Source organism: Lottia gigantea (assembly GCF_000327385.1).
Source record: "Lottia gigantea unplaced genomic scaffold LOTGIsca_151, whole genome shotgun sequence".
Classification (NCBI taxonomy): Eukaryota; Metazoa; Mollusca; class Gastropoda; family Lottiidae; genus Lottia; species Lottia gigantea.
This window is the reverse complement of record NW_008707814.1, coordinates 196,171-224,155: the sequence shown is the minus strand read 5'-3', so window position 1 is coordinate 224,155 and position 27,985 is coordinate 196,171. Positions and strand designations below refer to the sequence as shown.

Genomic DNA, 27,985 nt, shown 5'->3' with positions numbered 1-27,985 from the left:
TTAATGTAAGTGCGTAGCTTGAAATCAGAATGTCAAAAAACCATAAACCAAATAAGTAAAAAATTCCGATTCTAATACTTTAATCGCAGTCTACGATACGACTTTTTCCAATGTAGAATTCTTGTGAACATGCACCACAGTCATTTAACCTGAAAAATTTAAACAAAAAAATCAGTGACTACATTAATTGAATTTCAATTTAAGCCCGATTCCAGCCTCTTTTGACATTATATTATGTGTTCTCCAATTTTGTTTAGAACTTAGCACAGTACATATTTGTTGATATTTCGATGCCAATAATATTTGTCAAAATTCGGCCAAATTCCGGTGGTTTGCGACAGTTCCGCGTTAAAGATCGGGGAATGTCAGGCATGTTTGAATGAAAGACGATATGACATTCCCTATCAGGATTTAGCGGGTGGTCACGATTGTTATTTTGTCATGTTAACTAATAGATTGTGCTCATGTCAGTCTGGGATCTCTCTCTGTACACATGAGAGAATCGTACCCTCCCTTCCCAGAATACTAACAAAATAGAATTAAGGTTTGGATTTGTACGTTTGAAAAATAATGAGAAATACTTACACACATCGAAGGGGATCGTATTTCTTAAAAGCATGCATGTTACTATGATATCGTTTACAATAACAGTAACCACGTTTCCAAATATACTGGGCTGAATTATAATTTGCGCAATTTACTCTTGGTACACCGGGCACACACTCTGTTAAAAAAAATAATAATCAGTTACGGTGGATATGTGTAGATAAATGTACTATGACATCAATAATTTTTTGACCACAGGTACAATTTTGAGGATTGGTTTTTTGTAATTTATCGGAAGTAATTTGAGAAAAATTAATCAAAATTCTACTTACGTGATATTTTTTCAATGTTTTTATCTCCCAGCATTCTCATTACCTCTGCAACAGAAAAGATGTCATTCCGTTTATTCCCATAGATACTTAACGTGTATAAATAATTATAAGAAATAGAATTGTTAGTTCCCAATGCCGGAAAACAGATTGGAAAACGACACATCACAGCTATGCTGCGTATTGCGACTACAACGTAAATCCGAACACGTAATGAACATAAAAATTATTACCTTTTAATGTGAATTTATGTTGGTTTTCTGAAATAAAAGAATATGATATTCTTAAACGTTAGTCAAAATATACAACGTCCGCATTGATTATTCTCACATCTACGGCATTTTTAATGAAATAATTGAACCATGGACCATTGAAATTCAAAAAAAAAAGTTCATTCAGATAAAGCAGGGGATTTGGTAACAATTCAAGCGAATAACGTTTATATGGTATTTTGTAACGTTTTTAATATTGGCGTGCAATCTTAATTGATGACTTGCGGCGTGACAATTGATTCCACAAAGTAGACCATTGAACCCACGACAGGCCTGTTCCCATTTGAGTTGAGAACACTAAAACTGGTCGTGCTGTTGTCTTGCTATTATGTGACAAGTAAAATTATTGCATGATAAACATACCTCCATTTTCCGTACATAAGTGGGGTAAGTGAGGTGGAGCATAACACATAGTACTTGGATAACCGCCACCTAAACCAGGAGCACCTGGCATGTTTGGTGTCACACCTGGTCTCATGTTGCCCATTAAATTTCGCATGTTATTCATCATACTATTAGGCAAATTTCCTCGCATATTCGGCATCGCCCCGGGCATATTACCAGGAACGTTGGTGGCCATATTATTAGTTATTGGTCGACGGAAGTTCCAAGCATTCTGTGGAGTAGGGTTAGGACTTTGCCCCCATGACGGCGTCTGATTTGGTCTTGGAAAGAATTTGTTCATCTGTGCGAATTGGTTGTTACCTTGAGTTGGTGGTTGTTGAGTAGGTGGTGTAAACTGGAATGATTGTCCTGTTCCCCCTGAAAGTTAGAGATGTGAACATGATAATTCCATAAACTAAACAACACGTTACCATGCCTTGCTGGGACACACAAATGCGTCGTTTCGAGACAGTAGATGCATGAAAAGTATATTAACTCAAAGGAGCATAACTAACGCAATTTTCGACAAAGAAATAAATAAAATGCCAAAGATCGAAAATAAAACAGTATCAAGACAGAGCTGTTACTCCTTCCCTTCGGGAATCTTAATTTAAAATGAATTCTGTTCATTGTATCAAGCAAATGAAGCATTAAATATTAATTTATGCATCTAGCACTGTCAACCTGAACAATACTCGAACAGTGCATGCATTGTTCACATAATTAATAAAGAAAAATAGTAGAATAAGACTTACATTGAGCTCCCACTGAAATATAAAAAACATTTATAGTTAATACAAAGTGTAATATTCCATGACAATATAATATGCTCATAATTTAATCATTTTCCTTCATTACTGCCGAGGAGAAATGTAGAGCAATTGGGAAGAATTGTCAAAAATTTTGACCCCCTGCCGAAGGATTACTATAAATAATCAGGGAAGTACATTTTTGGACAAATTTGATTGCTTATGTTTGATAAACAAAACGCTAGTCAACAAAATCTGTCGGGAAACTTTTCATACTCTTACCTTTAACCTTTTGTAATAATCTTGAAAGGAAACTAGAGACAAAGGCCAGACAGTATTGGGGCAATCAACTTTGATTGACGGGCTAAGAAACGATGTTTTGATGAAAATGTGATAGAATCTGTGAACCGAACTTCTCAGTTCAAATCAATGAACTCAACTTCTCAGTTCAAATCAATGAACTCAACTTCTCAGTTCAAATCAATACATCCAACTTCTCAGTTCAAATCAATGAACTCAACTTCTCATTTCAAATCAATGAACTCAACTTCTCAGTTCAAATCAATAAATCCAACTTCTCAGTTCAAATTAGTGAAGCCAACATGACAGTTCAAATTAGTGAACCCAATTTCTCAGTTCAAACTGATTTGGAATTTTACTTATTTTTCGAGTTTTATTTACAATGCTCAAGGTTTGGCATTATCATACCACTATCGATATACATGTCTGAAGAAATAAATAAACAAAATTGTACGTCTTATATTTGGAAAATAATGAATATTTTCATGATTAATAGCAATCACACAATTTATAATATCACATCAAAGTATACATTAAAGCACTATAGATAAGATCGCAGAAAGTACAGCGAAATGTAACAAGGCAAAACAATATGATTTATTTCATTTACAGTATGGTAATAATAGTAATTCTGTTTTAAGAGCATTTGAAAACTGAAAAAGTGTATGCTTATCCTTTGCTATTTGCACATCAGTCGCAGAAATTTTTCCCGAGCCCCACATTTGACAAATATATGAATTAAATTTCAAACTTGCACTTCGGCAATTTTGACGATCGATTTTTGTAATCCTTTATATTGATAAAATAAATAAAAGCAACTAACATCAGCAGAAAGCCCTTATTGTCAGGATATTACCACTGTAAACAAAACAAGAAATTGATAGTATCTGCAGCAGTTTTTATATATTATACTTATAAATATAAATTATAAATATAATTTAATATATTATATATTATAGAATTTAATAACAATTCATGTAGGCTCTTCCATTGCACTTTTGAGAAGCACGAGACAAAATTGACAAGAAAAAGCATCTGAAATATCCACATCTATTCACATTTGACGACTCTCTGCTTATCTACATAGAATTCTTGTGAACAGGCCCCACAGTTGTTTAGCCTGGAAAAAAGATAGAGTTCTTGTATATAAGATTTGAACGATATTAAGAAGCGGAGAGCATATATAATAAGAAACACACTTAGTTACTTACGAAGTACATAATATGTTTACCCCTCTTCTTCATTTCGTCTGATGACGACATATGCAAATTCTGTTGAGACGTTATGTACTTTGTTATTAAAGAGGTGTCTTCTACCATAATTTATTTCCTTGTGTTTATTGTTATAAATGTTATGTCTGATATGGACACCATTTGATATGTTTCCATATCTGAGTCTTCTTGTCTGACAGGTTGACATTAATTGTATATAACATAACAAAATCGACGGGTTTAAGTTCACTTATTACGCCATTCCTTGGCACATCATGCCAGGTCAGCCGCACTGGACTACTCTTTTTTCAATTTCCAACGGTCGTGGAATCTGTAACGTACACAGCATGTAGCACACCTCAGTTTATTGTCCCATCCGAACGACTAGACACTTCTTCCATATGAGCCCCTCCGACCTGCATCACTGACAAGGGGGAAAATGCGAAGGTTTGATCTTTACATAATATGTTGGAATTGAACCCTGGAAGCGAAATGAAAATGGTTACTTACACACATCGGATTTGTGTCGATCCCATTTGATAGGATGGCAGATTGCTATGGAAATTTTTACAATAACAATATCCACGTTTCCAGATATATTGAGCAGCATAATAATCAGCACAGTTAACTCTTGGCACGCCGGGTACACATTCTGAAAAAACGAAACTTATTTACCACCAAATTTTGTCTGCCTGATTGGTGTTGATATATAATTTGAAGTACGTGTATATTTTTCTGCTAACTCTTTCCATTTGTAGCTGTTGCTTGGTGCACATTTAAATCGCTAGCAAATTATTACGCACGATCACGAAGGTAATATTTAAGCGTATACACCATAAGTCATGTGATCGGTGCAAAATGGCGATCAGACAAAAAAAAATAATGAATCCGGGCAATATCAGTGTGTCATGAGAAAAAATTAAGCTTGGATCATCATCAGAAGGTATCATTTTAACCTATGTTGGGATCGAACTCTGGGTAGACGAGTACTAAACGAAGGGAGACAATCAGTTTTTTTCATTGAAGAAATATAGTATCTACTTACTAGGAACCTTTTCGATGTTTGGATGTCCTAAGAATTCGATGACATCTAAAATAACAAGATTGTTCTTAGTCATTAAGTGTACTTAAGCATATATTTGCTATAGTTAAGACCACACAGCATCTCACATGCACTTTTTAGCAATAGTAACCGAAACATGTTTATAAAAATGAATTCAATTGGTATACACCACATGCACAAACATAAGATTAGTCGTAATCAGAAGTTCTTGATCATTTACAACATTAAATATGATCATTGCTTAAGTTCTCGCCTTAAGATTTTGATCTCTACTATAATAAGTATCGTGGCAGGTGATGGAACATTTTCACTCTTTCAACCTGGTGTCTCTCTGTAACTGAATCGGTCAACTATTATCCCTTTCAACTATTATGTATTTGGTATATGTATTATCACATCAATCAAAAAAATATTTACCTTTCAATCTGTATTTATGGGTATTTTCTGAAAAACAGATAGATGTTAAAAGCACTGATAATAATGGAATAACATGAGTTATTTACGTGATTCTATTAAGCATTTGGCGTAAACCGTTGAAACTTGAGGCTCTCTTTATGCCACTTCATCACTGAAATATGATGATTCGTTTTTGGTTACCACGATCCTATTATAAGCACTTTTGAAGAATTTAATTACTTAATTATTTTTCAAGAAATATATGCGATGCAGTAGCCATCCTCTATTATGAACATGATTTGGTATCACAAAACGACAAACAAATCACTCTGGATGAATTCCCCACAATAACGAAGAAATAACAAACCTCCGTTCACCATACATAATCTTGGTTGAGAGACCGGTGCAACACAAATTGTATTTCTAGGACTAGGTGTCATGTAAGACGGTGGATAACCATTCCGCATGTTTCCCATCATATTATTAGATGATCGCATATTAGGCATAGCACCGGGCATTGCACCTGCCATAAAACCAGATCCTGTTCCACCAGGCATAGCACCAGGCATAGCATTAGGCATACTTCCAGGCATAGCCAGGCAACTTCCGGGCATAGCACCAGGCATACTTCCGGGCATAGCACCAGGCATACTTCCAGGCATAGCACCAGGCATACTACCAGGCAAACTTCCAGTATTCATGTTTGGCATATTAGTATTGGGCATAGGGCGATTGAAACTCCATGGATTTTGTGCAGCTGGTGAAGTGCCCCAACCTGATGAGGAAAATTGGGCAGACCTCTGTTGAGCTGGTGACTGATAAGATGATGGCGACCCTGCAAATAATTCATGTAAATTGGTTATACACAAGTAATCTGTACCATCAACAGCGATAGAGGTAATTGAAATATTTTTGTACTGAATTCTGCTGATTCATTTATAGTCTGAATTTCCAAAGAAACACGTACAATACAAGTATATATAGTATCGACAAAACAACAATAACAGCAAAAGAAACACCACATAGAGCATAATATATAGATAAAGCAACAAACAGGATGAGGTTTCTGTCAAAGCTTAATATTTTCAAGAAAAATTTGATATAAGATACTGTCTTTAAACTCTTATCGGTTTGCATGTATTATTTTTGAGAATTAGAATTAAAGCTTCAAAATGATTTGAGAATTACATTATTACAAAAATAACAGTGGGCATTGTTTAAGGTTTGCATTTGAAGTTAATACGCAAATTTCGTCTTAAATTTTGACTCAAAATCGGCCCATGTAAAAACAAGTTGCACTACGAAATTGTGTGTCTATTTTTGGTGATCACTAATCATGGATAGTCATCCTTAGATTGCCATTAATACTTCACATAAAAAAAAGGATAAAAAATAAGACATGAAGACAGCTAATGATGGAATCACTGATAAATGCTAATGTGACTGAAAATTCTTACTTAATTCGATGGTGCAATTTTTGTGCAAAACAAATGAAAAATAAATCTTTGCAAAATAAATTCCATATGGGATGTTTCTTTTGCTGTTAGGTAAAAAGTATTCTGGTACTTACATAGTGCTTCCACTGAAAAGATAAAAAATGGAATACATGTACGTCTGTGTTTATTAGGTTATCAAACCAACTAAAATTTCGCGGAAGTCGCGTCGCGATAGATCTTCGATTGTCCTAATCCTTAGTGTGATTTGGTTTAGAGTGATAAATCTACATAATTATGTAACGTAGTATTGTCAGCCTCGAAAGGAATAGGCATTTCAGTTAATAGCCATCGCAAGACCTTGTGCTTGCAATCCACCATGGAGTTTCCAGTACGTAATAACCTTAACGGATGCATAACTTTTTTGTTTTGTCAGCTCCGTCTCCTCCTTCTTACACAGCATCAATTACAAATGCCATCTACACGAGAAAAAATATCTGAGCAGTAGGAATGTGCGAAATTCCAGTAGATCGCAGTTGTTGGTAGTCGTTCAACTTTCCGATTTGAGCATTTGCTCTTTTACATGCAGATGCTTCGAATCACAAATCGATCAACCTCATTTAGATAACAATTACAATTTCGTTTTTTTTTCGGTCCCATTGAATCGAAATCTAATTTTAGTTAGATTGACCTTTGTACTAATAAAGCCAAAGTCGTATCCCAGAAAGTAAGAAACTAATTTCATTCAAAAAACACTGCTGTACGATTCAGGCGCAGTATGAAATCAGTCGCATCGGCATTGTAGTCAAATTGTTTGGTTTGTGTCCCGGGAGCCCCTTAGCTGAGGAATATGACTATGACGCCCCGGCCCTTTGATTGGCTGTTTCGGTTGTGAACTTTAAGGGAAGTTAGTGAAAAAATGTTGATTAGTGTTTAATTATGTGTGAACAAAATGAAAAATTTCACCGTACCAATTCTTAGAAACTAAGCTTACCTTGATTCAATAACCCCAAGAGACCTGAAATAAGAACAAAACGTTGTTATCAAAATATAAAAAGAAAGGAAAATACATCCAGTACATTCCGATACATTGGTTCAAACAATAAGTCGACAAATGAAATGAAGTATACATCACATGGGTTAGAGTTTTCTGCTCAATACACCTGTATCACCGCCTTTTAACCCTTGGCAATGACCTTTTAAATTGTCTAATGAGAGCTGGCTGAACCCTTTCAAGACGATCGAGTATAGAACTTACAAAACCCATTTCTAAAACGTTATACTGGCAAATGGCATCATAAAATTAACAAATAGAAAGGTTCATAATTAGTATTATCTCTGATATACATTGTCAGAGACTTGTGGTTGATGATGGTACTTTTTTGTGTCGTTGTTTCATTGAGACTGGAGTGATTTTTCTCCATTTTAAGCATATGTTTGGTTCCTATAGTAACAAGAAAATTGAACATCATTTTTCATATTCAAGTGTTTTAGCAGAGCTTTGTAATTTGTTGATGGCAAAGATGGTATTTGATGTCAACTTTCCTTATTTATTTCAGCAGAACTGAGCAAATTTGTAGCATGTTCCATAAACTTAAACATAAACTTTGGTCACTAGAGTGAGAGGCATGTAGTTTGTAGAGGTAGATTTGCTAACTTTCCCTAATTTTCAAAAATAATTATGTGGGTTACATTCTCGGATCTTGTATAAACAGCCAAAAGTACTTGATAAAGATATGATTTGAAAGTTATCAGGAAGGTTCAAGTTTTCATTATTTGCCCTTCCGATTTGACAGCTGACTTACATCTCTGACTTAATAACAATAAATATTAAAATTTTCAGCAATAAAGTCTAGATCTGCGTAGGTATCTTGTACACAACAAAAGCAATGAATGTGCAACACAAAGCTTGTTTTGTTTAGATTTATGGAAGTGAAATTCGGTAAATCATCACTTAAGTGTTGTCAGAGATAAATTATTACAGAAAGCTTAGTGTTTTACTGATGTTTTTATCCGAGAATGTCAGACAATTGTCACCATCTATGACGAAGTTGTTGGACCAATCATAAAACAGACATGACTTGTCACCTGACATCACGATTTCAAACATGACAGGAGCATAGTTTAGGATCCGGGATATGAGGTCATGAATGTATTAACCTGGTCACTTCAAAGTATATCCAGACAATCTAGTTCACCTAATCAATTTCTCAATATAATATCTGCTCTGTTCTGATTTTTGAAAATCAAACCCGCCCACAATCAATTACGACTAATTTCCAAATACCAATTTCCTCAAGAGTAAAACCAACACTGAAAATGATTTCAAAAATTTTGATTCCTCAAATTCCTATTTAAGAAAAGTTTTCAAGTATCATAGAAATCCTCTATATAATTTGTTGGTATAGTTTTTTTTACATTTGATCTAAGCCGAATGGTCTTTTTACCAGAGATGTGTTGATGATGATGATGGTTTCTCCCTTTTTTATTTCAAAGGGAATTCATCCGAAACATTTCTTCTGATTATGATACCTTTTAACAAATATATGGATACCAATTACTTAAAGAAAAAAAGTTGCAAAGTTTTGTCGATGACGCTTAAATTACCACAGGTTGGTTGGTAGATGGCAAGTTAATTTCGCTTTCAGCGGATTCTAATATCGCAAACTACGTTATTGATAAATGAGAATTGTCCTTTTCTACATGTTTGACTGAATGGGCAAAATCTGGCAAAAATTGTAACCTTGTCATTATCAAGAAAAGAAAGCACAATGTCTGAAGTATTTTTTATTGGGTAGGATTCAATTTCGATAAACCTACTGTTCGAAACAGGACGTATGTCACTAATAATTTTGACAAGATTTGTGAACAAGAGATACTGGGAAGACGTCTACGTGATTCTGCATGGCAGTTATATGTCAGTAATTTATGATACTTTTAAGCAGAAGATGCCTTCGGCTGTGAAGGGAAATTGACATATTCATCGTCCTTACACAATATTATAACAGCGCTCTTCTGAATATCAATACTTTTAAATATATCTGGAGGTACGAAAGAGGGTAAAGTACAGAGCAAAGATATATTGCAATATCAGAAAAAAGATTCACTCACCTATAGCCCATAACGATAACATTTTGTTTATAGCTCCGTATATTCTTCTGAAAAAATTATAGTGATAAATGATTATTTTCCAGATGCACATGCGTCGCTAATATTGCAGTACTTAATTGAGTTATGTAACAGAATATAATTTTTACACTATATACGAAATCTGTACATATGTATTTTCTTACTTCAATATAACCTGCGGAAATGTGGTATGATTACTTATGATACTATCTGTTTAAACTCCCTTTTGTTCTCTGCAACAAAATCACACGATTCGGCGATTGAAATTTGCGAAATATTTTTCGTATTCTTGTCGAATTGAAAAAGAACTTTTCAAATGTTTTTTGAATTTAAAATTATGACGAATTAGACATAGGATTTCCATCATGAATTTGCTATGGGAAGCAGAACTAATTCTATTCGCTGGCCAAGCGAATATGTATTCCTTTTTAAACCGAAAGTTACTTGAGTGTTATCAAATTATATCGAATCCATGTGGGTTCGACTTTTTCATGGTCTTCAGACGTGGTAAATATCGATATTTTAGCCAAATCAAGTTTTATTCACCCTCTGAAAGAAATTTACTATACAATTTGATTTGACTCTTCTTAATCCAAAATCTGCTCTTTTTTTTTAAGATAGAAGTATATATAATCAAGTTTAGAATCAAGTGAAATTACATTATATTCATCATGTATAATCACGGTTCAATTGCTGAGATCATAAAATTTCATTTACCTCAATCACAGGAGCATCCAGTTGAAGAGAAAATCTGATACCAAATGTCGAGTAACGAGAATCGTGTCTTGTCAAAATAAAATATATTACGACCTCCGAATTGTGAACCCCATTTACTTGATGTCATACATATCGCCTTTGGCATTCCTTAGACTTTTGACTGACAGCTTTGAATAAAAGAAAGGGGATTTATGAAAATGGACCATTTATTTTAGCTAAATGATAATACATGGACATGTATGTCACAAGCCAGAGGTTACATCGAATGTTCTCATTAAGTATAATGATCGGTCAATGACGAGTCCCCATTAATCATGCACAATCTGATGTGCGTCAGCCTTGAAATTAGTTGAATTAAGACTTTTTTCAGATAACTGAAAAATATTTTTCAAATTTTAAATACATAAATTATGTTTGATATTTCTAAATATTTTCTTATATTTGTTAATATTCTTGAATACCGGTATTTTTATATATTTGTTGAATATCCTGAATATTTTTATATATTTGTTGTTATTTTTTATATATTTTTTTTCTGAATATTTTATATATTTGTTCCCGGATATTTTTTATACCTTTGTTGATATTTTATAATATTTGTTGATATTACTATGTTTTTATTATATGTTGATATTCCTGAGTATTTTGATATTTTTGAATATTCTTGAATAGTTTGCATTTTTCCTGAATATTTTTGATCATTTTTATATTTATTGAATATTCCTGAATATATTATATATTTATTGAATATCCCTGAATATTTTGCATATTTCTTGAATATTCCTGAAGATTTTTATATTTCTTAAATATTACTGAATAATAATATGATTATCCCTGAATATTTATTATATTTCCTGAATATTTCTTATCATTTTTATATTTATTGAATATTCCTGAATATATTATATATTTGTTGAATATCCCTGAATATTTTACATAATTATGTATTGAATATTTATGACCATTTTTATATATCTTGATTATCCCTGAATATTTATTATATTGAATGAATATTCGTGTGTATTCCTTAGTATTTTTTACATTATTCGAATATTCCTGAGTATTTTTTATATTAATCGAATATTCCTTAGTATTTTTTTTATATTATTTTAATATTCCTTAGTATTTTTTATATTATTCGAATATTCCTGAATATTCTATCTTCTTCATTTCAAATTTGTTTTATTTCATCCTTTAATATTTGATTATTTTTAGAACGATATTTGAATTTCTTCAAATCAGTGGCTTTTCTGGTAATCATAAGGTAGAGAGTTCAAGTGAGGGTCACAGTATTGCCAAGGGGGGCAAATAATGAAACTAATTGTATTGAGGTGTGGGAAAACAAAGCCAGACCAGTATATCTATATTTATCAAGAGCGCTGAGAATACATAATTTTACTCTTCTGGCTTAATTTCCAGAGATTGGCACATTTTCTGCTCCAGTTTGGGCAAATGAAGATGGCAATGCCAAACAATGTGCACCGTGGAGAAAACCTGCAATGACAGAGACATCGTGTGATAACAATAAGTGGCCACCGTAAATGGTCCTGGAAAACAGAGTTATTTGTCATTGCGACTAATTACCGTATGTTCAATTTAAAGTGTCCAAACATTGCTGGAGAGCTAATGTCGAACCGCCTTACGATATAATAAGCAGATTCGTTTTTCAACTGTTGAGAGATGTTCGGCGTGCATGCACGTTCGTTACACACGATCAATCGGTTTTTATCCTTTGCAGCTCCTCCAATCTGAGTTTTCCCCGGTCAGCTGTTATCTACCACAGTGAAGGGATATAGTTTGACGATTGAACCAATTAGGTCCTTGGGCAGCATATTCACTAGTTAAAGCTAAAAAACTGTTACATAGTGATTAGCCTCATTGTGTGACACCAAAGAATATTACATTTGTAATTCTAAAGTTATCTGGAATTACGGATCATGTTAGCAGCGCTATAAATATCCTCGAAATGCTATTTGAGGAACAGCCGACATTATCGAATTTAAACGCCAAGGCAAAGCCCAGTTTGTTTTATACAACTGTAGGGAAATAATTCTTATTCACATCGCCCAGGCTATGTATTTTTATCTTCAAATCGTTCCAGCATTATAACTGAAGGCTAAGTAAGGGTAGATAACTTTTCCTGGAATGTAAACTTACGAGTCATGATACTTATAAAACAACTTAGTTTGGAATAAATTTATTCTACATTTAAATTATAGGATTTCACACAGTAAGAGAAAAAGTTCTAATCAAAATAAAATCTATCACCAAAATCAAGGTAGAGCAATATCATAGCTTATTTTTTTTTAAATCCTGCAAAAAGCCCAAGATAAATAAACTAGCTACGTAAAATCAACTGGAATAATGAAATCGTGCACTGTCGTGTGTCTGCCAAAAAATTCAAAACCAAAACTAGAGCACCTGAGCAAATCCAAACGAACGATTGCAAGTTAAAATGATATAATGAATTATAGCGAGGTATTACATTCATCAGTTTCGAATAGACGAGGTAGAGCGTCCGGGTGAAATTATGAATACAATAAAAGAACTAAATAGACTTGGTTGGATACGGATTAGTTTATTATACATGAAAGCTATTTGAGCTATGTTCGACATTTAGTTGCAGTGTCTCTAATTTATATGATATATGTCAAAAAGAAAAAGTGAGAATGGTGAAATGTAATCCACATTTATGAAAAAAGTTATAACCATATAAGTTCATAAAACAGATATAACTGCCCCTATTGACCCTGCAGAAAAACATATCTTCACAATGTGAAAAGAAGGCCAGAGATAATTTAAAAAAAGGAGACGGGATGAAGTCAATTTTAAGCTGACTCACACTCCCCCTTTAATTGGTTGGAGCACACAAAATAAACTTACTTCAGCCAGTGGACTAATTTTCTTCAGGCAATAAACAAAAATAAATGTTGTCGATTACCATTTGTCACGTAAAAAAGGTCATGCCAGTGAATCATAGTTTTAATGATAAAAAAGCTCTATATTTAATATCAAATATTAAAATAATCACTCAATAAATTATTAATATTCGGAAGTCATTAAATCACATTGAGATATTTGTCAAATTAAGCATGATATCGTGCATTTTTCTCATCTGAAAAATGCAAATAAATGCGTGTGAAAAAAATCACAACTGACAAATGACAATCTAGAATAGAATGGCAGCGTCGCCATATAAATAACATATCTCAGATAGACAATCCCAAATCATTAATAATTTGACAATAAGTCGAAAAACTGTATTTTGGGAGCGGAAAGCTGTGCATTTAAAGGGATTGTAAGAAAAATATGTGTATCGGGGACAATGATAGCATCAATTTGCAACATTCCCATTTTCAATTAGAAGTTTGAGGTTCCTGCAATTACACTTAAACTAAGTGTTTGATGACACCACTAATCACGAAGAGCAACAAGTCATCAAACAGTTAGTTTTAGTTAAAATGGAATAGTGCAAATTGATGTTATTAATGTCCCCGATACACATAAAAATTTTAGAAAACCTTTTACAATCCCTTTTAATGGAAAAAGTAAAATGTGAAATGTGTGTTTTATGCATTGAAAGATAAATAATAATAAATTTACGTCCATGGAATTTGTTTCATTTGTTTCAAAAATCAAATATTAACACAAATAAAACACAAAATACAGGTGTAAAAAATGCTTAATATATTCAATAATTCATTTACAGAGACATAATAGTAAGTTATTACTAAATGTGTGCGTGTATCTTTCTGTTCTAGTTCGTTAAATTATTATGTTTGACAATTTTCTCTGAAGGTTTTGAGAGGAACCTCATTAGATGGATTATGGATGGAAATAATACATATAAATAGGTCAGAATTACTACTGATTAATTGCTGATAAAGAGAACACTGTACTTGTATTGGAAACAAATATGTAAATATCTTTATCAATTTTTGATTCTAGGAAAATGAGTATTTTTATGCAACCTCGCACATCATTTGCGTTCGTTGTCAAAAAAGGTTTATGTTGCATTTGAGACTAATGTTAAATAGTTGCACCACAAAACCTAGTTAAGAGTGTCGAATTGTTAATCTAATAAGCCAATAACATCTACACTAGTATTTGAGAGAGAGAAAAAACTATCGATTGAAAACAGAGTAATATAATGCACGTCCCCAGCACTTGAAGAAAATTATTAAATACATAATAAATTAATGACAGTTAACAGTTTTATGTTCTTTTACGGCTGTACCATCCACAAGACACGTTTTCTGTACCGTTTAATCCTGCTTTATAATATTGTATTTTACAGTTTCTACCACAACCAACAATTCTGAAATATAGAGATAATGAAATGCAAGGATCTTTTTCTATTATATTTTCCAATAGGCGGTACAGGGCCGGATTTACCAGGTGATAAAACTGAATTTCGGCTATACATTTCAGAAACATTCAATGGTGCATTCATTACACGAAAGACTTAATGAGCGCGGTATACTTCGGTTGCATTACCGGATCAGTAGTCGTTGGATATGAATTTTGAAAAGGTCTTTGGATAGGTCCCACAGATTGCAAAATTTATTTTCATGATGTATCCCATAAACTGATCCAGGTAGAGAACACCAAATGAAATGTGCCCATAGTGGTCTACGTATTAGGAAGTGAGGGATGACACCTGGTCGACTCTCGAAAGTACCGGCAAAGGCATCAGAACTCCTCCCACCTTGAGGACATGAAATGAAATGAATGGAGTTTCACGTCCTACTTTTTTGCACCATGCAGGGTGCAATGAGGGAAATTTTGCCAGGACAGTAGTATTAGCCTGCTCTTTTTCGATTTCCTACTGTCGAGGGATCTTTAATGTGCACAGACTGTAGCACACGGGGCATCGGTTTATTGTCCCATCCGAACAACTAGACGCTTTTTCCATGTCAGCTACTCTTACCTGCACCACCGACAGAGGGAAACCGGGTTGAAAAATCCGAAGGTATGATCTCCCACGTTTAGGTTAGGGTATAGAGATTTTAAATCACCATTTCTCTCCTCCCCTCTAATGCTTGTCCGAAAATTATGTTAAACCACTCTGAAAGGTGAGTCCCACCTGCTATGTACGTTTTCTCATACCAACATAAAATGTCATTTATCATCCAAGATGATTCACATTAAAACATCTGTAGCTAATAATAGTTATTGTGTTTACCTGCATCTAGCCTGGCTGTCCATGGGACATATCTTTGAAAAACAGACACAGCCTTTTGGTTCTTGACCAGCGGGACAAGGATCTAAAAAATGATTATCACATGAGGTACTATTTGATTAAAAGCATTAATAATATTTGTAGTTGTAAAGCCATAATAGGCTGTGTCGAGAAATAGCGGGTATTGCATATTCTTCCTTTATAATAAACCTTCATCATTTTGTCATTTCTTTTTATCAGCTTAAGAACTTATAGTTATTTTCAAATTAGAGAGTATATATCGACTTGACTGGAAATTGACCTGAATATCATTAACAAGATGGTCTGTTCGTGTGTAACTTTGGTAGATGATGGAGAAGAAAGTAACTCTAAGATGAGTCTACTGAGTCTACAGTTATTGCTCCCCATTTAGTCATGCTTTGGACGAGCTATTTAGTTACTGGCATTGGTTTTCATGTACGTATTTTTATAAAAACTTTAAAAATAGTACTTACCTGATGGTATATCACAACTAACTTGTTCATTGTTGACAAAGAAATCTGCTGTACAGATACCACATTTATTTGATCTAAATATACAATATCATACATTTGAATTCTAAAAAAAATATATACTTGACCATACTGATATAGCTCAGATTGTCAGTTTAACAAGATGACATTATATTTTCATGCAACCAAATTCATAATGTCTATGCGACATTGGAATGTTTTGAGTCGCAGAATTCAGGTTACACTATGCGTAGGTAAGAGAGTGATTGAATAATAGTCTCGGACATATTTGAAATGGAACATACATACCTGCAAACAGCATTTGGATGGGCAGGGCATGACATGTATGAACATGGATTGGTACAAATAGCTGTAATCGTGCTTGGTGGACATTCTGTAAAAGAACACATCCATAAATAAGTTAAGATGACAATATTTATCTGTGTGAGGCTATCACCACAGGTGTGAGTTATCAACATTGTCGGAGATTAAAGAATGAAAAGTTTTCAATAGGAAGTTCTATTCCGATAGTGAATGCTTGGATCATAAACTGTAATCGCTTGGTAATATAGTTAAAAGGGATTGTAAAGAGGTTTTTTTTAAAAAAAAACAATTATGTGTATCGGGTTAATACATAAAGCCCTTCGCTATTAGTGACGTCATCAAATTCTAAGTTTCAGTGGAATTGCCGGAACCACAGACTGATCGAAAATTGGACTGGCGCAAATCGATGCTATCAATGTCCCCGATACACATAACACATTTAGAAAACCTCTTTACAATCCCTTTAAGCTAAGGCGAGAGCATAACCCCAAACTAATCTAACCGAAATAACAAATCTTAACAAGGATTGAGCAGAGATTTAGCGCAGAGATTCAAATGATGTACATGAAATAAATAACTAACCTGAACTACAGTCTACCAATCTACCATCTAAATACCATTCAGCACGACAACTTCCACAATTACTTTCACTGAAATATAGATATACAACATCAATGGCCCCACAGACCAGAACAAAGCAATTACTCTCCTTCATTTACCAAGACCAAATTGCATTTTGCGGTGTGAAATGAGTTAAGTGCTGCCTAGTAATTTATTTCCCGAAAAAAATAATCAATGGCACGCACTTTTTGTAATCAATTATCATAAATACTTACAAGCATCTTGCACCAGGGATATGGCATGTTTGCCCAGCACACGCATTTTCTGTGCAGTTTCGTCTAACATAACCCTTCACACAGGCAGAAACTGAAAGATATCGAAGAAAAAGGTTTACACTAGTCACTATCCCTAAGCCAGTGGTTCCCAACCTTTTTCAGCCTCCATACCCCCCAAAATTGATGTGTTTCATCCGCATTTTCAGCATTTGTTGATGTGAGGTGCTTTCTCAATTCAAAATAAATTCTTCTCCTACATCAGTTGGCCACACCCTCTGACACCCTAGTCCCACACTCCCAGGGGAGAAAACACCCCAGGTTGGGAACCGGGGCCCTAAGCGGAAGGTAGCAAAAAGCATCGCTAAATCCTTTCTACGGGATATATATAGCAAGAAATGAAGAACTAAATGGTACTCAGCTGATTTTTATATCTTGCATGCTTTTAATAATGGTCTTCATAATTAACATACCTTGAAAAGGAGTCGGGGACTCTGTTGGTGGATTTGCTACTGCTGGTGATGGTGGTTGAGAATTGATTTGCAGTTCGACATTAGTTGCTGTAGGTAGTTTATTTTGTTGAGGAGTAATAATAGCTCTTGAACTCTGTGGAACAATTTTTTGGGTGTTCCCAATAGGTTCGACTGGACCTCCAAGCTCAAAGGCTGCAAAAGCATTAAAATCCTGTGAAGGCCCAGGTATTACATCGGGTATTAAACTTTGAGAGGCAGGTACTTCAGAATTCTGTGGAACATTCAATGTGTCTTGTGCGTTGGGTTGAGCTTCATTCGGGCTACCAAGACCAAAATCAGCGAAAGGATTTATAGGTTCAACTGTTTTAGGATTGATTTCAGGTATCAGTTCAGCAGCAGTAGGTTGTGGATTCATCTGTGGAACAGCATTGACGGGTTCATTGGGGCCATCAATGCCAAACTCAGCAAAAGCATTGAAACCTTCTGTTGGTATAGGATTAATTTCAGGAGGTACGGGAGAACCAACGGCTGGTTCATTCATACCACCGACTCTAAACATGTCAAATGGATCTGTGTTCGCTGAAGGTTTTAATTCTGGCTGACTGGCACCTTGGTTTAACGAATCTGACACCTGAGGAATTGTTGCAGCAGGAGTATCAAGTGGTCGGACCACCGGAGAAGATGGTATGAGTGGTGCAGTTTCGATTGGATTATTTGGTGGCATTTCACTTGGAGACGATAAACTGAATTGATTAGCTTCATTGAAGTTTCCAATCATATCCGGCTGCTGCACGTTGGGATTGACACCAGTTAAATCAGGTACGGGAGCTACTTGTACCACTGAATCAATATTGGTAGGGCTATTGCTAAGAACATTGGGAACTGGCCCGCTATTTGTAAGAGTATTTGGTGCTGTCTGAACCGTTGGTGTAATTCTTTGAGGATTATTTCTAGAGCGAGAATTCGAATTGGATGGTCCGTTACTTATGGTAGATGTTTGCTCCCTCATCATCAAACGCAACTCTCTGAGTTGTTCTCTAAATGAACCGATACAATCCACTCTAATTCCATCTTGATAATAATCTTCTTCGCAATGACCACATATATCAGGCCTGGAAAAGACCACGACAAAAATTGTAGGAGCAAACCCATACAAGATTTAGAGTAGAAATGTAAGAATTTAAAATTTTGAAATTGATGCCGATACCCCATCGTAACTACATGGTTAACACATATTTACTTTGCTAAAGATTTGTGGGTTTGGTTTATAGGTACATTGTCGATTTCTTCTTGGTATTGTCTGGAAAAAGAAATACTTACACACATGTAGCTCTTGGATAATCTGGACAGAATGGATCTTTACATAAATTGTTAGCACAATTCGTCATTTCTACTACACCAAGGGGACACACTGAAAGAGATTGAAAAGACCTTAGTCCGGGGTGTATATCATTTGTACTATGTCAAAGGGCAATAGTTATATTTTAGCTGATGCGATAACTAGAAATGGGTGGATGGATTATACACAATATCCAATATGGATGCAAATACATGGAACAAAATCATGTTTCAATCGCTTTGACATGTTGCGTCAAGTGAATAGTGCTTTTCGATCGGTTGAGACATACACGACAGGCACAAATATCCTATGAATTTTAATATTTATGTTGACAGTTTACTTAAAAACTAAACTCACTTGGTCGTTTCTTACAATCAACTACCTGCCCTGATACAGTCCATACTGCTCGACATCCTCCACAACTTTTAGTCTCTACACTTTAAAACAGAAAATACATGTGTACAAATTGAACATTGAACCCAAACCAGTATTTCACGATAGTGTTTGGTCCTAAGCTGTTTTCTTTATTCCAATCTGACAAGATTTTGCACGATGATCAGTAGTATGTATATCAGCTTAAGGAAGAATAATGAACGAACTTTCACCTACATTTCAAGGATTAAGCATTCCATATCTATGTCGTATTTATGAATTAAGTTTGACTTATTGGATTTTAGATTATCAGTTATCTGCAACCAACGTAGGACCAATTGTTATAAAAAACGTGGTATTTTACCTGCAGATAGCATCAGGATAAAGAGGGCACGATGCAAAATAACATGGTGATAACAAACATCCAAACCATTCACTTGTGGTACATTCTGAAAGAAAAGGACGATTTTTGTCTTACTGTTCTATTCATGTTTAGAGATGGAAGATGTAGTAATATTTATTTCAGAAAAAACGATTTATGCACAACGTTGCTGTTGTTCGTCGACCACATATCCTATGCCACTCTGTAACCTTATAATCTTGCTTTCGCGGAAACTGAACTGTGGACACTGACCACGCAGATAATAACTCAAGATCAGGGGTTCAACCTAAGGGGGGTAGTTTTTAAACTTTTTAGGGCGTAATGAGGTGCTGTGAAGTCAACTAAAAAAAATCATTATTTAGGACAAATTTAAGTTGTCCAGTTAGGTTACATTCTCCAACATAAAAAAGATTGCAGTTAAAACGTAAGACAAAATCACAAGATAATAACAATTTTTAGGGAGGGGGTAGCGCAATCTTCGAAGGATCTTGAAAGGGGCAAAAGAAATATGAAGACTGAAGACACCTGCTCTAGAATCCTCAAAAATTGCAACTGACATCAATTTAGAAAACTTACCGTTAAGTGAGCTAAGCTGACCTGAAAAGTAAAAATAAAGTTTATTATAAATCATGGTGTTTGAGCAGTAGTGTATAATCACCTCCTTCCCTACCTTACAAATCTAATAACAAACTTGAGATATCGGGGATGGGAGGTTTTTGAACTTGTAGTCAGTAATAAAAAAAATGAATTTTCGCCTGAAGAATTTTTCAAAATTGTTTTTATTTCTTTGTTGCTTGTTGTCTGATGCTGATTTTAAGATGTCCACAGAATAAGTCCACTGTATTTTCGTTCTGTATTAAGATATCTCGATTGTACAAGAAGACTCAATCATACTTGTAAAAATTTATTATGACTAAGTATTTGAAAAATGTGTCCAAAAATGGGTGTACAAAATACAATCATACATGAAGACTCAATCATACTTTAAAAAAAATATTGTGACTGAGTATTTGAAAAATGGGTGTGCAAAATACAATCATACTTTTAAAAAAATATTATGACTAAGTATTTGAAAAATGGTTGTACAAAATACAATCATACATGAAGACTCAATCATACTTTAAAAAAAATATCATGACTGAGTATTTGAAAAATGGGTGTACAAAATACAATCATACAAGAAGACTCAATCATACTTATAAAAAAATATTATGAGAGAGTATTTGAAAAAAAATGTATCCAAAAATGGTGGTTACACTAGATGTAGGACAGCATGCATTGTATAGTTTGATTAATTATCAATTCGTTTACCTTCGTCAATCATAGTAATGCATCACCGTAATTTTTTTTTTCTTTTTTTTTAATTTTGAGAGATTAGTTCCAAAAATATTGCATTGAAAATTTTATTATGCATGATAGCTTTCTTCATTTTATGTATTGCGTTATTTTGTCAATGACTTATTTTCCCAAAGGTATAATACGCTAGAGTAAAATTTATAGGATGATGACGTCATCGTTTCCTTCAGGAAAACAGGAAAAGATATCAAAAATCTACATTATTTTCTTAGTAGACATAAACATATTAAATTTAAATCTACGGTGATGTTACTTTTCAAAAAAATAAAATGAAATAAAATATTCAACATTGTCTGGATGGAGAAATTTAATGACCCCGTATAATACAACACAGTCTTTCTGTAACTGCGTAAACAAATCACAATATATATGTGATGCAATGCCTCAGGCCATTTGCTGTTCTGACATTAGTTTGTCGCCTGTTTTCAAAAAAAATGTTACGTATAGAATATAAATGTAAATGTGACAAGACAGCATGTCGACATTTGCTATTTGTAACGCATGATATTATATAAAAGGATGCCGTTTTGAAATACATATCCGGTACAAACATAGCCAGGTATCGACAGCATTTAGCGTAGGATTGGTATGATTACTTGAAAAATATGGAAAATACGAAGATTTGGAAACTGTTTATGATATTCAACGATTTGGTTCGTAAACTTGTCATCTGAACGTCCATATGGAAAATGATATTGATCATGATTTTGTGATTTAATGTGCTTCCGCAATCAATTATTTTGTGCCTTACTACATAATATATATTTGCCTTACCTGCCGTTAATGTTGAAAGCAATACTAATCCACAACCATAGACAATAAAATTCATTATATACATTAATCCTTATGGTTAATAGTTTCTTAAATATCCCGGGGTATAAAATTAAATAGCAGTATTGTCTCTTAAGTATATTGTCTTACGATGGTTATAAAGTAAAATGTACAATAGAAATTGGTGGTATATTATATAGAGTTATTATATTATGATAGATGAATAGAATTTATATTTGATTGATGCGATCTCGTTTGTGAACACCTAGTCTTAATGACCTTTGACGCAATCCAACCTCGTCCTGAGTAAATATCTTAGCAAATAACGAACACAAACGACGTAGGAGTCGGCTATTTCCGTCAAATGATGTATCTGACAAGTAAAAGAAATACTGTACTTGTCAATCAATGTCGGATATGATGGTCGGTTACATTTATTATACTACTACTTATAAGCAATTGGTTTGGTGACATCTTTTTTAAACATAACCAACGTCATACTAAACAACACTGCAAAATTGTTTGACGTTTTTTCCGATTAATGTATTGGTTTAGAATATGCATATTTTCATTTTCAGAAGTTCCTTGCCAGGGAAGAAGTACTCATAACTTGACTTACTTATGCAGTATTACTTGTATTAGGGTCATTTAAGGAAACAGTGAAAAGATCAGGCGACAAATGACAACCCCGTATGCCACCTATTTTATGCTGATTATGACAGATTGCAGTAAAGTTTTATATGTCACGATTAGAGTAGAAGTAGATCGTCTCGTTTAAATGTGAATGTTCTAGTAAAAAATATGTTAAGTGTGTAGTCTTAATATTCATCTATACATGTAAATAAAATAATCGAAATCATTCATAACATTATATAGACAATTTTTAACATCTTCCTTACCTTGAACATTTTTTTTGATGAGGAGGGGCGAGGGGGGGGGGGGGGGGGGGGGGGGGGGCATTATGCACATGTATTCAATTTTATATCATCCTTCTTGATTACTAATTGGAAATTTTGAAATTTAAGATTCTTTTTTCTATTTTATCATTATTGAATTCTATAAAGAAAACTATGTAGTGATATATAATGAGATGATACTGACTACAGATTTTCAAGCCCCAATATTGACCAATTTACCAACATATTTTAGAAATTATTATTCTGCTTAAGCTGAAGAATTCAAATGCCAAATATCAAAAACCTTGTCTTATAGAAAGTAATACGAAAATCACGAAAATTTAGAAACAACTTAGCTTTTAAAGGTGGTTTTCCTTATTTGTCAAGTTAAGCAAACTATGTGATTAATTAGTGTTTCTAATGAATTATCATGTATTCTTATCATATATTAACATAAATTATAAATTTTAACCAGTCATAAATGTTCATGAATGTACAGTCTGGCTAAACACAAAAACGACCTTTTGACCTTTCTTGATCGGCCACTCTTTGGAATTCTTCTGGTAATTCTCTTCTGTAGCTAATTATGAATTGATTATGGACATGTGAGACAAACCGGTATTTTTCGAAGTCATTAGAACACTTCTCCTTTCTATTCATATAAGTATTAGCATTTTCATTTTCATAAAAGTAAAAAGGGGAACCCATCTTTAAGGTTTTTTTTCAATATTTCACTTTTTTCTACAAAATAACAGAAATAGTAGGTGTATATAGTATCATCCTGTGAAGTACACCATCAATCTTTTTTCATTCTACTTTTTGACAATTGTAGTTATTTCTGAGTAAGGAAGTTCGCTTGATGTGTTTTGAAATTTGTTTACTTTTACAAGATTATGGATAAAAAAAAAAGTAGATTCGTACCCTTGCTCAAATATAGATAGACAATGAAATATAAAGAATGTCGATTTGAGAATGGCATCGGGTGAAATGGAACATGAAAAGAATCAACACAACACTAGTACGGATTAGTGGGATATAATCTTAAATGAAAGAAAAGAAACGGCTCCATCAAACATTGGTACCAATTGAAACAAAGTTGTTTTCTTTGACACATCTAAAGGAATTGCAGAATTGTCATTTCCGGATAAATTAAACACCGATTCTTACCCCAACTAGTGCTTTGACCAAATTGACCTTCGAACGTACAGATTGAAATTACTTTGAATGAAAAATTCTGCATTTTTTCAGATGTGATTATATGGGCTACCAAAAATGTTTGATCTAGGCAAAAATCTCTAAACCCTTTTGGTGTGTCTAGCAGGCCCAATGCAGCAGGCATGGACAATTTTTTCCCCAACTACGTATGAATTACATGTACCCTGAAATACATAGTAAGTGGAATACGTTTAAGCCTTATTTCGCGGTTTACGGGGGCCAAATGCAGACGCCCAATTCTTCACAAATGGTACCAAGTATGTTTGACCAAACTGCTACTGCCTGCCGGTCTAATACTGCGTCTAGAGGTCAATGTGTTATGTCAAGAGAAACACTTCACTAACTGTCTATCGAACAAAATTAAAATTCGCATTCATCTTACCAATATACGTGTTTTTATGAAATTTGTTGATAGAGTAACGTTTCATTCAAAAGTGTGTTGATCAATTGACGATTATTACAAAAATAATAATATTTTTATCAGCGCAAAACCATTTCTATCAGTACTAGACTATTCTGAAATTGATACTTCAGCTCACATAAAAGTAATAAAAGTGTATTTATGATTCAGTTTACTAAGAAAAAGGTGGACAGTAAATAGACGCGCCTTGCCCCACCCCATCGTTTTTAAAACCACACCAGAGTTAACAATCTTGTGTTTCAAGTCATAATAAAGACTTAATTCTACTCAGTGTTGTGTGAGAAATCGTTCAACCTCAAACTTCAACCCTTGTTTTCAGAGCTGGGGTGTGAACAGAATTCATGGATTAAGATACTAAGTTTACTTCGTGTGTCAACTGAAGTCATTTTGTCAAGCAGAGGTCCTAGGCTTAACAACCTATTGATGCTTGTTTTGGACGAGACTTCAGCTTTTTAAAGGTATGTTATTCTTATATTATCATGCTCTTATATACTGCAATGTTATTATATCGTGAAAAATGTATCAGAATGTTCAAAAGGTTATTTTCCATGGATTCTGATCAAATGTGTTGTTGTATTTTGCAGGTGGCCATTTTGAACGGGAACTCAAATAGTCAATGTATTCTGGAACCTAATTTCTGAACAGATGTGGTCTAGACAATCCTTTTCTTACCAACAACCCACAGTCATGGCGGCTCAATTTCATTGAGGAGACCCCAATCGACATGAAACTCTGTAGCTATCTGCCTGTTATCAGTTACTTGGTGAAGAACCAACATATGTTAGGTAAGGGGAAATATTATATAAATTCAAATTTATATATATATATATATATATATACTTTTATATGATTGCGAACTTTCGTATCGAAAATGGAGGAAGCATTCCGTCTGTGATCTTTTTTCAGATGTACGGTTTTCAATGCATTTGGACCAGCAAAGTATCCGGTTTCATCTCGACCTAATTAGTTTGCAAATATAAATTTGTCTTGATTTCAAATTGTTTCCTTGGATTCTGTCTTTCGGAATTAAAAAACAACGTTTCATTGTCTGAATTAAATATATTACGTTCAGCTTACGGACTTCCTGAAGTATTTTCTTCGTATTTCGACAGAATTATTGTCATATCAATTTCTGTAACAGGATTTTTAAAGAATATTTTTCTTTTCTTTTAGGATCTGATCTATAATCAGATAATAATCAAAACTAAGTTGCCAAAGTTCATGTGGTATAATAAAAGGCTTTGAATGATAGGATGGCTATAGTAATTGGTTTCTTAATGTCAATAAATGTCCAGACGAAATGTTGTGTGGTAGTCTTGTGTAGGTATCTACTTATATATACTTTGAATGTGTTCGCAATAAGATGACTGAAAGATTATTGGTTCTTCAATGTGGTAGTACAGTTTAGCTGCATGAGCTTGGGGTTCGACTGGTGAACTCGATTACTCTCTTGTTCTGTTCCTGGCGACATTGAGCAGACGACCCGCTTCTTGTGTAGAGTTTAGGTCGCGCTGAAGTTGTTCTTTCAAGGGTTAACGAAGCAGCCAATAGGGTGAACACCATGAACGCCTAACACGTACCAACATAATACTTTGTACCTTCAATACATCTCAGCCCGGATCAGCTTTCGCTCAGCATTATGTGATCCTGTTTCGAGAGTCAGATCTACTTTCCATGCTATATGCACCCCCAATTACCCGCTTTGGCGACCCTTGAAAAAAACCCATCAGCACCGCCTAAGTCCGTCATATATAGCAAATTGTCTTCTCACTGACGTCAGGATCGGATATTAAATAATCCAATTCAGCAGGTGGCGTCTTGGGCAGAATCTTCGTAGCAACTGATTTGTAACATCCTGCGCGATTCTAAATCAACTGCATTATGTAATTATTGTTCGACTTGTCTTGATCTAGACATAAAATTTGATGAAAGTGTGTAAGATAAAGAGCAATGCTATATTTGTGTGTTTTGTCCCTTAGTTTGACTCTCAACACCGCATTTGCTGAAACCAATGCACGTAGGGAAGACTTGATGTGTTAGCTATCACTGTGCATAGAAAGTCCTTGATGCAGATCACAATCGCACAGAGTCGAAAGCGGTGTAAAGCTGTCATGATTTGAAGTGTTTCTGCTGATGATTCACTAATGATATCTTTATATTTTTGTAAGGTAGTACGGTACATAAAAAGTCACATTCGTGCAAGTATGTGTTGAAGTCAAGGAACATGGTGTAAAGCTCTCATGACTTATTTAATTTGTTTGTTACTACTAATATCTTGTTCTATAAGGTGGTATGGTAATGGCTATTCTATTGATAGAAAGTCTTTGATATGCAATTTCATATTTGATTCGACAGTATAGTTCCTTCGAAGCGTGAAACTTCTTTCTTTCTTTCCCATATGATAAATTCGCATTAATTGCTTATGGTAACATTAGTTTATTTGAGATTCTGCCTGAAACTTTGTACAAAAAAGTCTGTTAAAAACGGCAATTTTACTCTTTCCTATTTCTTTGTTTCCAGCTTAGTTACTTTGTGGTGGTGGTTAAGTGCTAATATTAACCCAAACCATCTAACGTTAACACCAAAATTCCCGAATTTAATAGACTTTGTAGTTTTCAAATTCCGCTTCTATCCTTTGGTTCTTTTGGGCGCAGATTTATTTTAAAGATAATAAATTCGTCATGTGTCACGAACCTCCTTCAATAGCATAGACATCAGAATCTAATCATGTATGCTTACTCTAAATTGAGCCTAAATTCAATTTGAATTGCCCCGTGTTCAGGCAAACTTGTTAAGTAAACACATGGCTGACGTCATCGTCAATGAAAGATTGATTTCGACATGCGACATGACAATGCTTACCCTAAACTGACATTGGATTCATTTTGAAAATCTCCTGCGTTCGTGAGTTCTTTCCCATCAATAGCATAATCTTGACTTGGTTTATTACACGCCTTGGTGCTACAGGGTCTTTACACTTTTTTGGCCCAAACTCCACTTTCCCTCCCTTAAGTATTGTCTAGTCAAAATTATATTGTATGGAGTATGTAATTAATTCATTTTCTTTGTTAGCCCAATTAGAAGCAGAGAATTTTATCTTGATTTGTCAAGGGCGTCCGCCAGTCAACTCGTGCTCTTGATAAATCAAGGTGACTTTTGTAACTATTTTGTAGGTGGCTAAGTTAAGACAGGGATATTGTATGGTGAATTAAAACAATAAAAAGTCAGCTCACTTAGCCAAGACTCAATGGTAAACCAAGAATGAAAGTAAGAGGCCAAAGTCTCGCCAAAAACCTGATCCAGTCACTGGCAAATGGAAAACCAGAGATAAGAAAGCAACAATATTTTCTGTGTATCTTAGCTTAAAATATATTTCAATTTTAAATGAAGATGTTAAAACT

The 27,985-nt window shown here is 34.1% G+C and overlaps 2 protein-coding genes across 2 annotated transcripts; both read right to left on the bottom strand.

Annotated features, from left to right (window-relative positions):
• Positions 1-79: 79 nt before the first annotated feature.
• LOTGIDRAFT_173200 (hypothetical protein) lies at positions 80-11,208 on the bottom strand (the record flags this gene model as incomplete). Its single annotated transcript, XM_009050667.1, has 14 exons — positions 80-149; positions 586-724; positions 879-1,064; positions 1,109-1,135; positions 1,511-1,909; positions 2,287-2,298; positions 3,437-3,438; positions 4,302-4,443; positions 4,837-4,881; positions 5,272-5,298; positions 5,618-6,085; positions 7,678-7,701; positions 9,795-9,841; positions 11,105-11,208. 14 exons carry the CDS (start codon positions 11,206-11,208, stop codon positions 80-82), a joined length of 1,692 nt encoding a protein of 563 aa, XP_009048915.1.
• A 3,536-nt stretch (positions 11,209-14,744) lies between these two features.
• LOTGIDRAFT_173199 (hypothetical protein) lies at positions 14,745-23,012 on the bottom strand (the record flags this gene model as incomplete). The annotated part of the gene is made up of 11 exons (XM_009050666.1): positions 14,745-14,847; positions 15,715-15,796; positions 16,206-16,279; positions 16,512-16,596; positions 17,109-17,176; positions 17,363-17,453; positions 17,833-18,944; positions 19,073-19,132; positions 19,908-19,992; positions 20,502-20,522; positions 22,952-23,012. 11 exons carry the CDS (start codon positions 23,010-23,012, stop codon positions 14,745-14,747), a joined length of 1,842 nt encoding a protein of 613 aa, XP_009048914.1.
• Between the last annotated feature and the right edge of the window lie 4,973 nt (positions 23,013-27,985).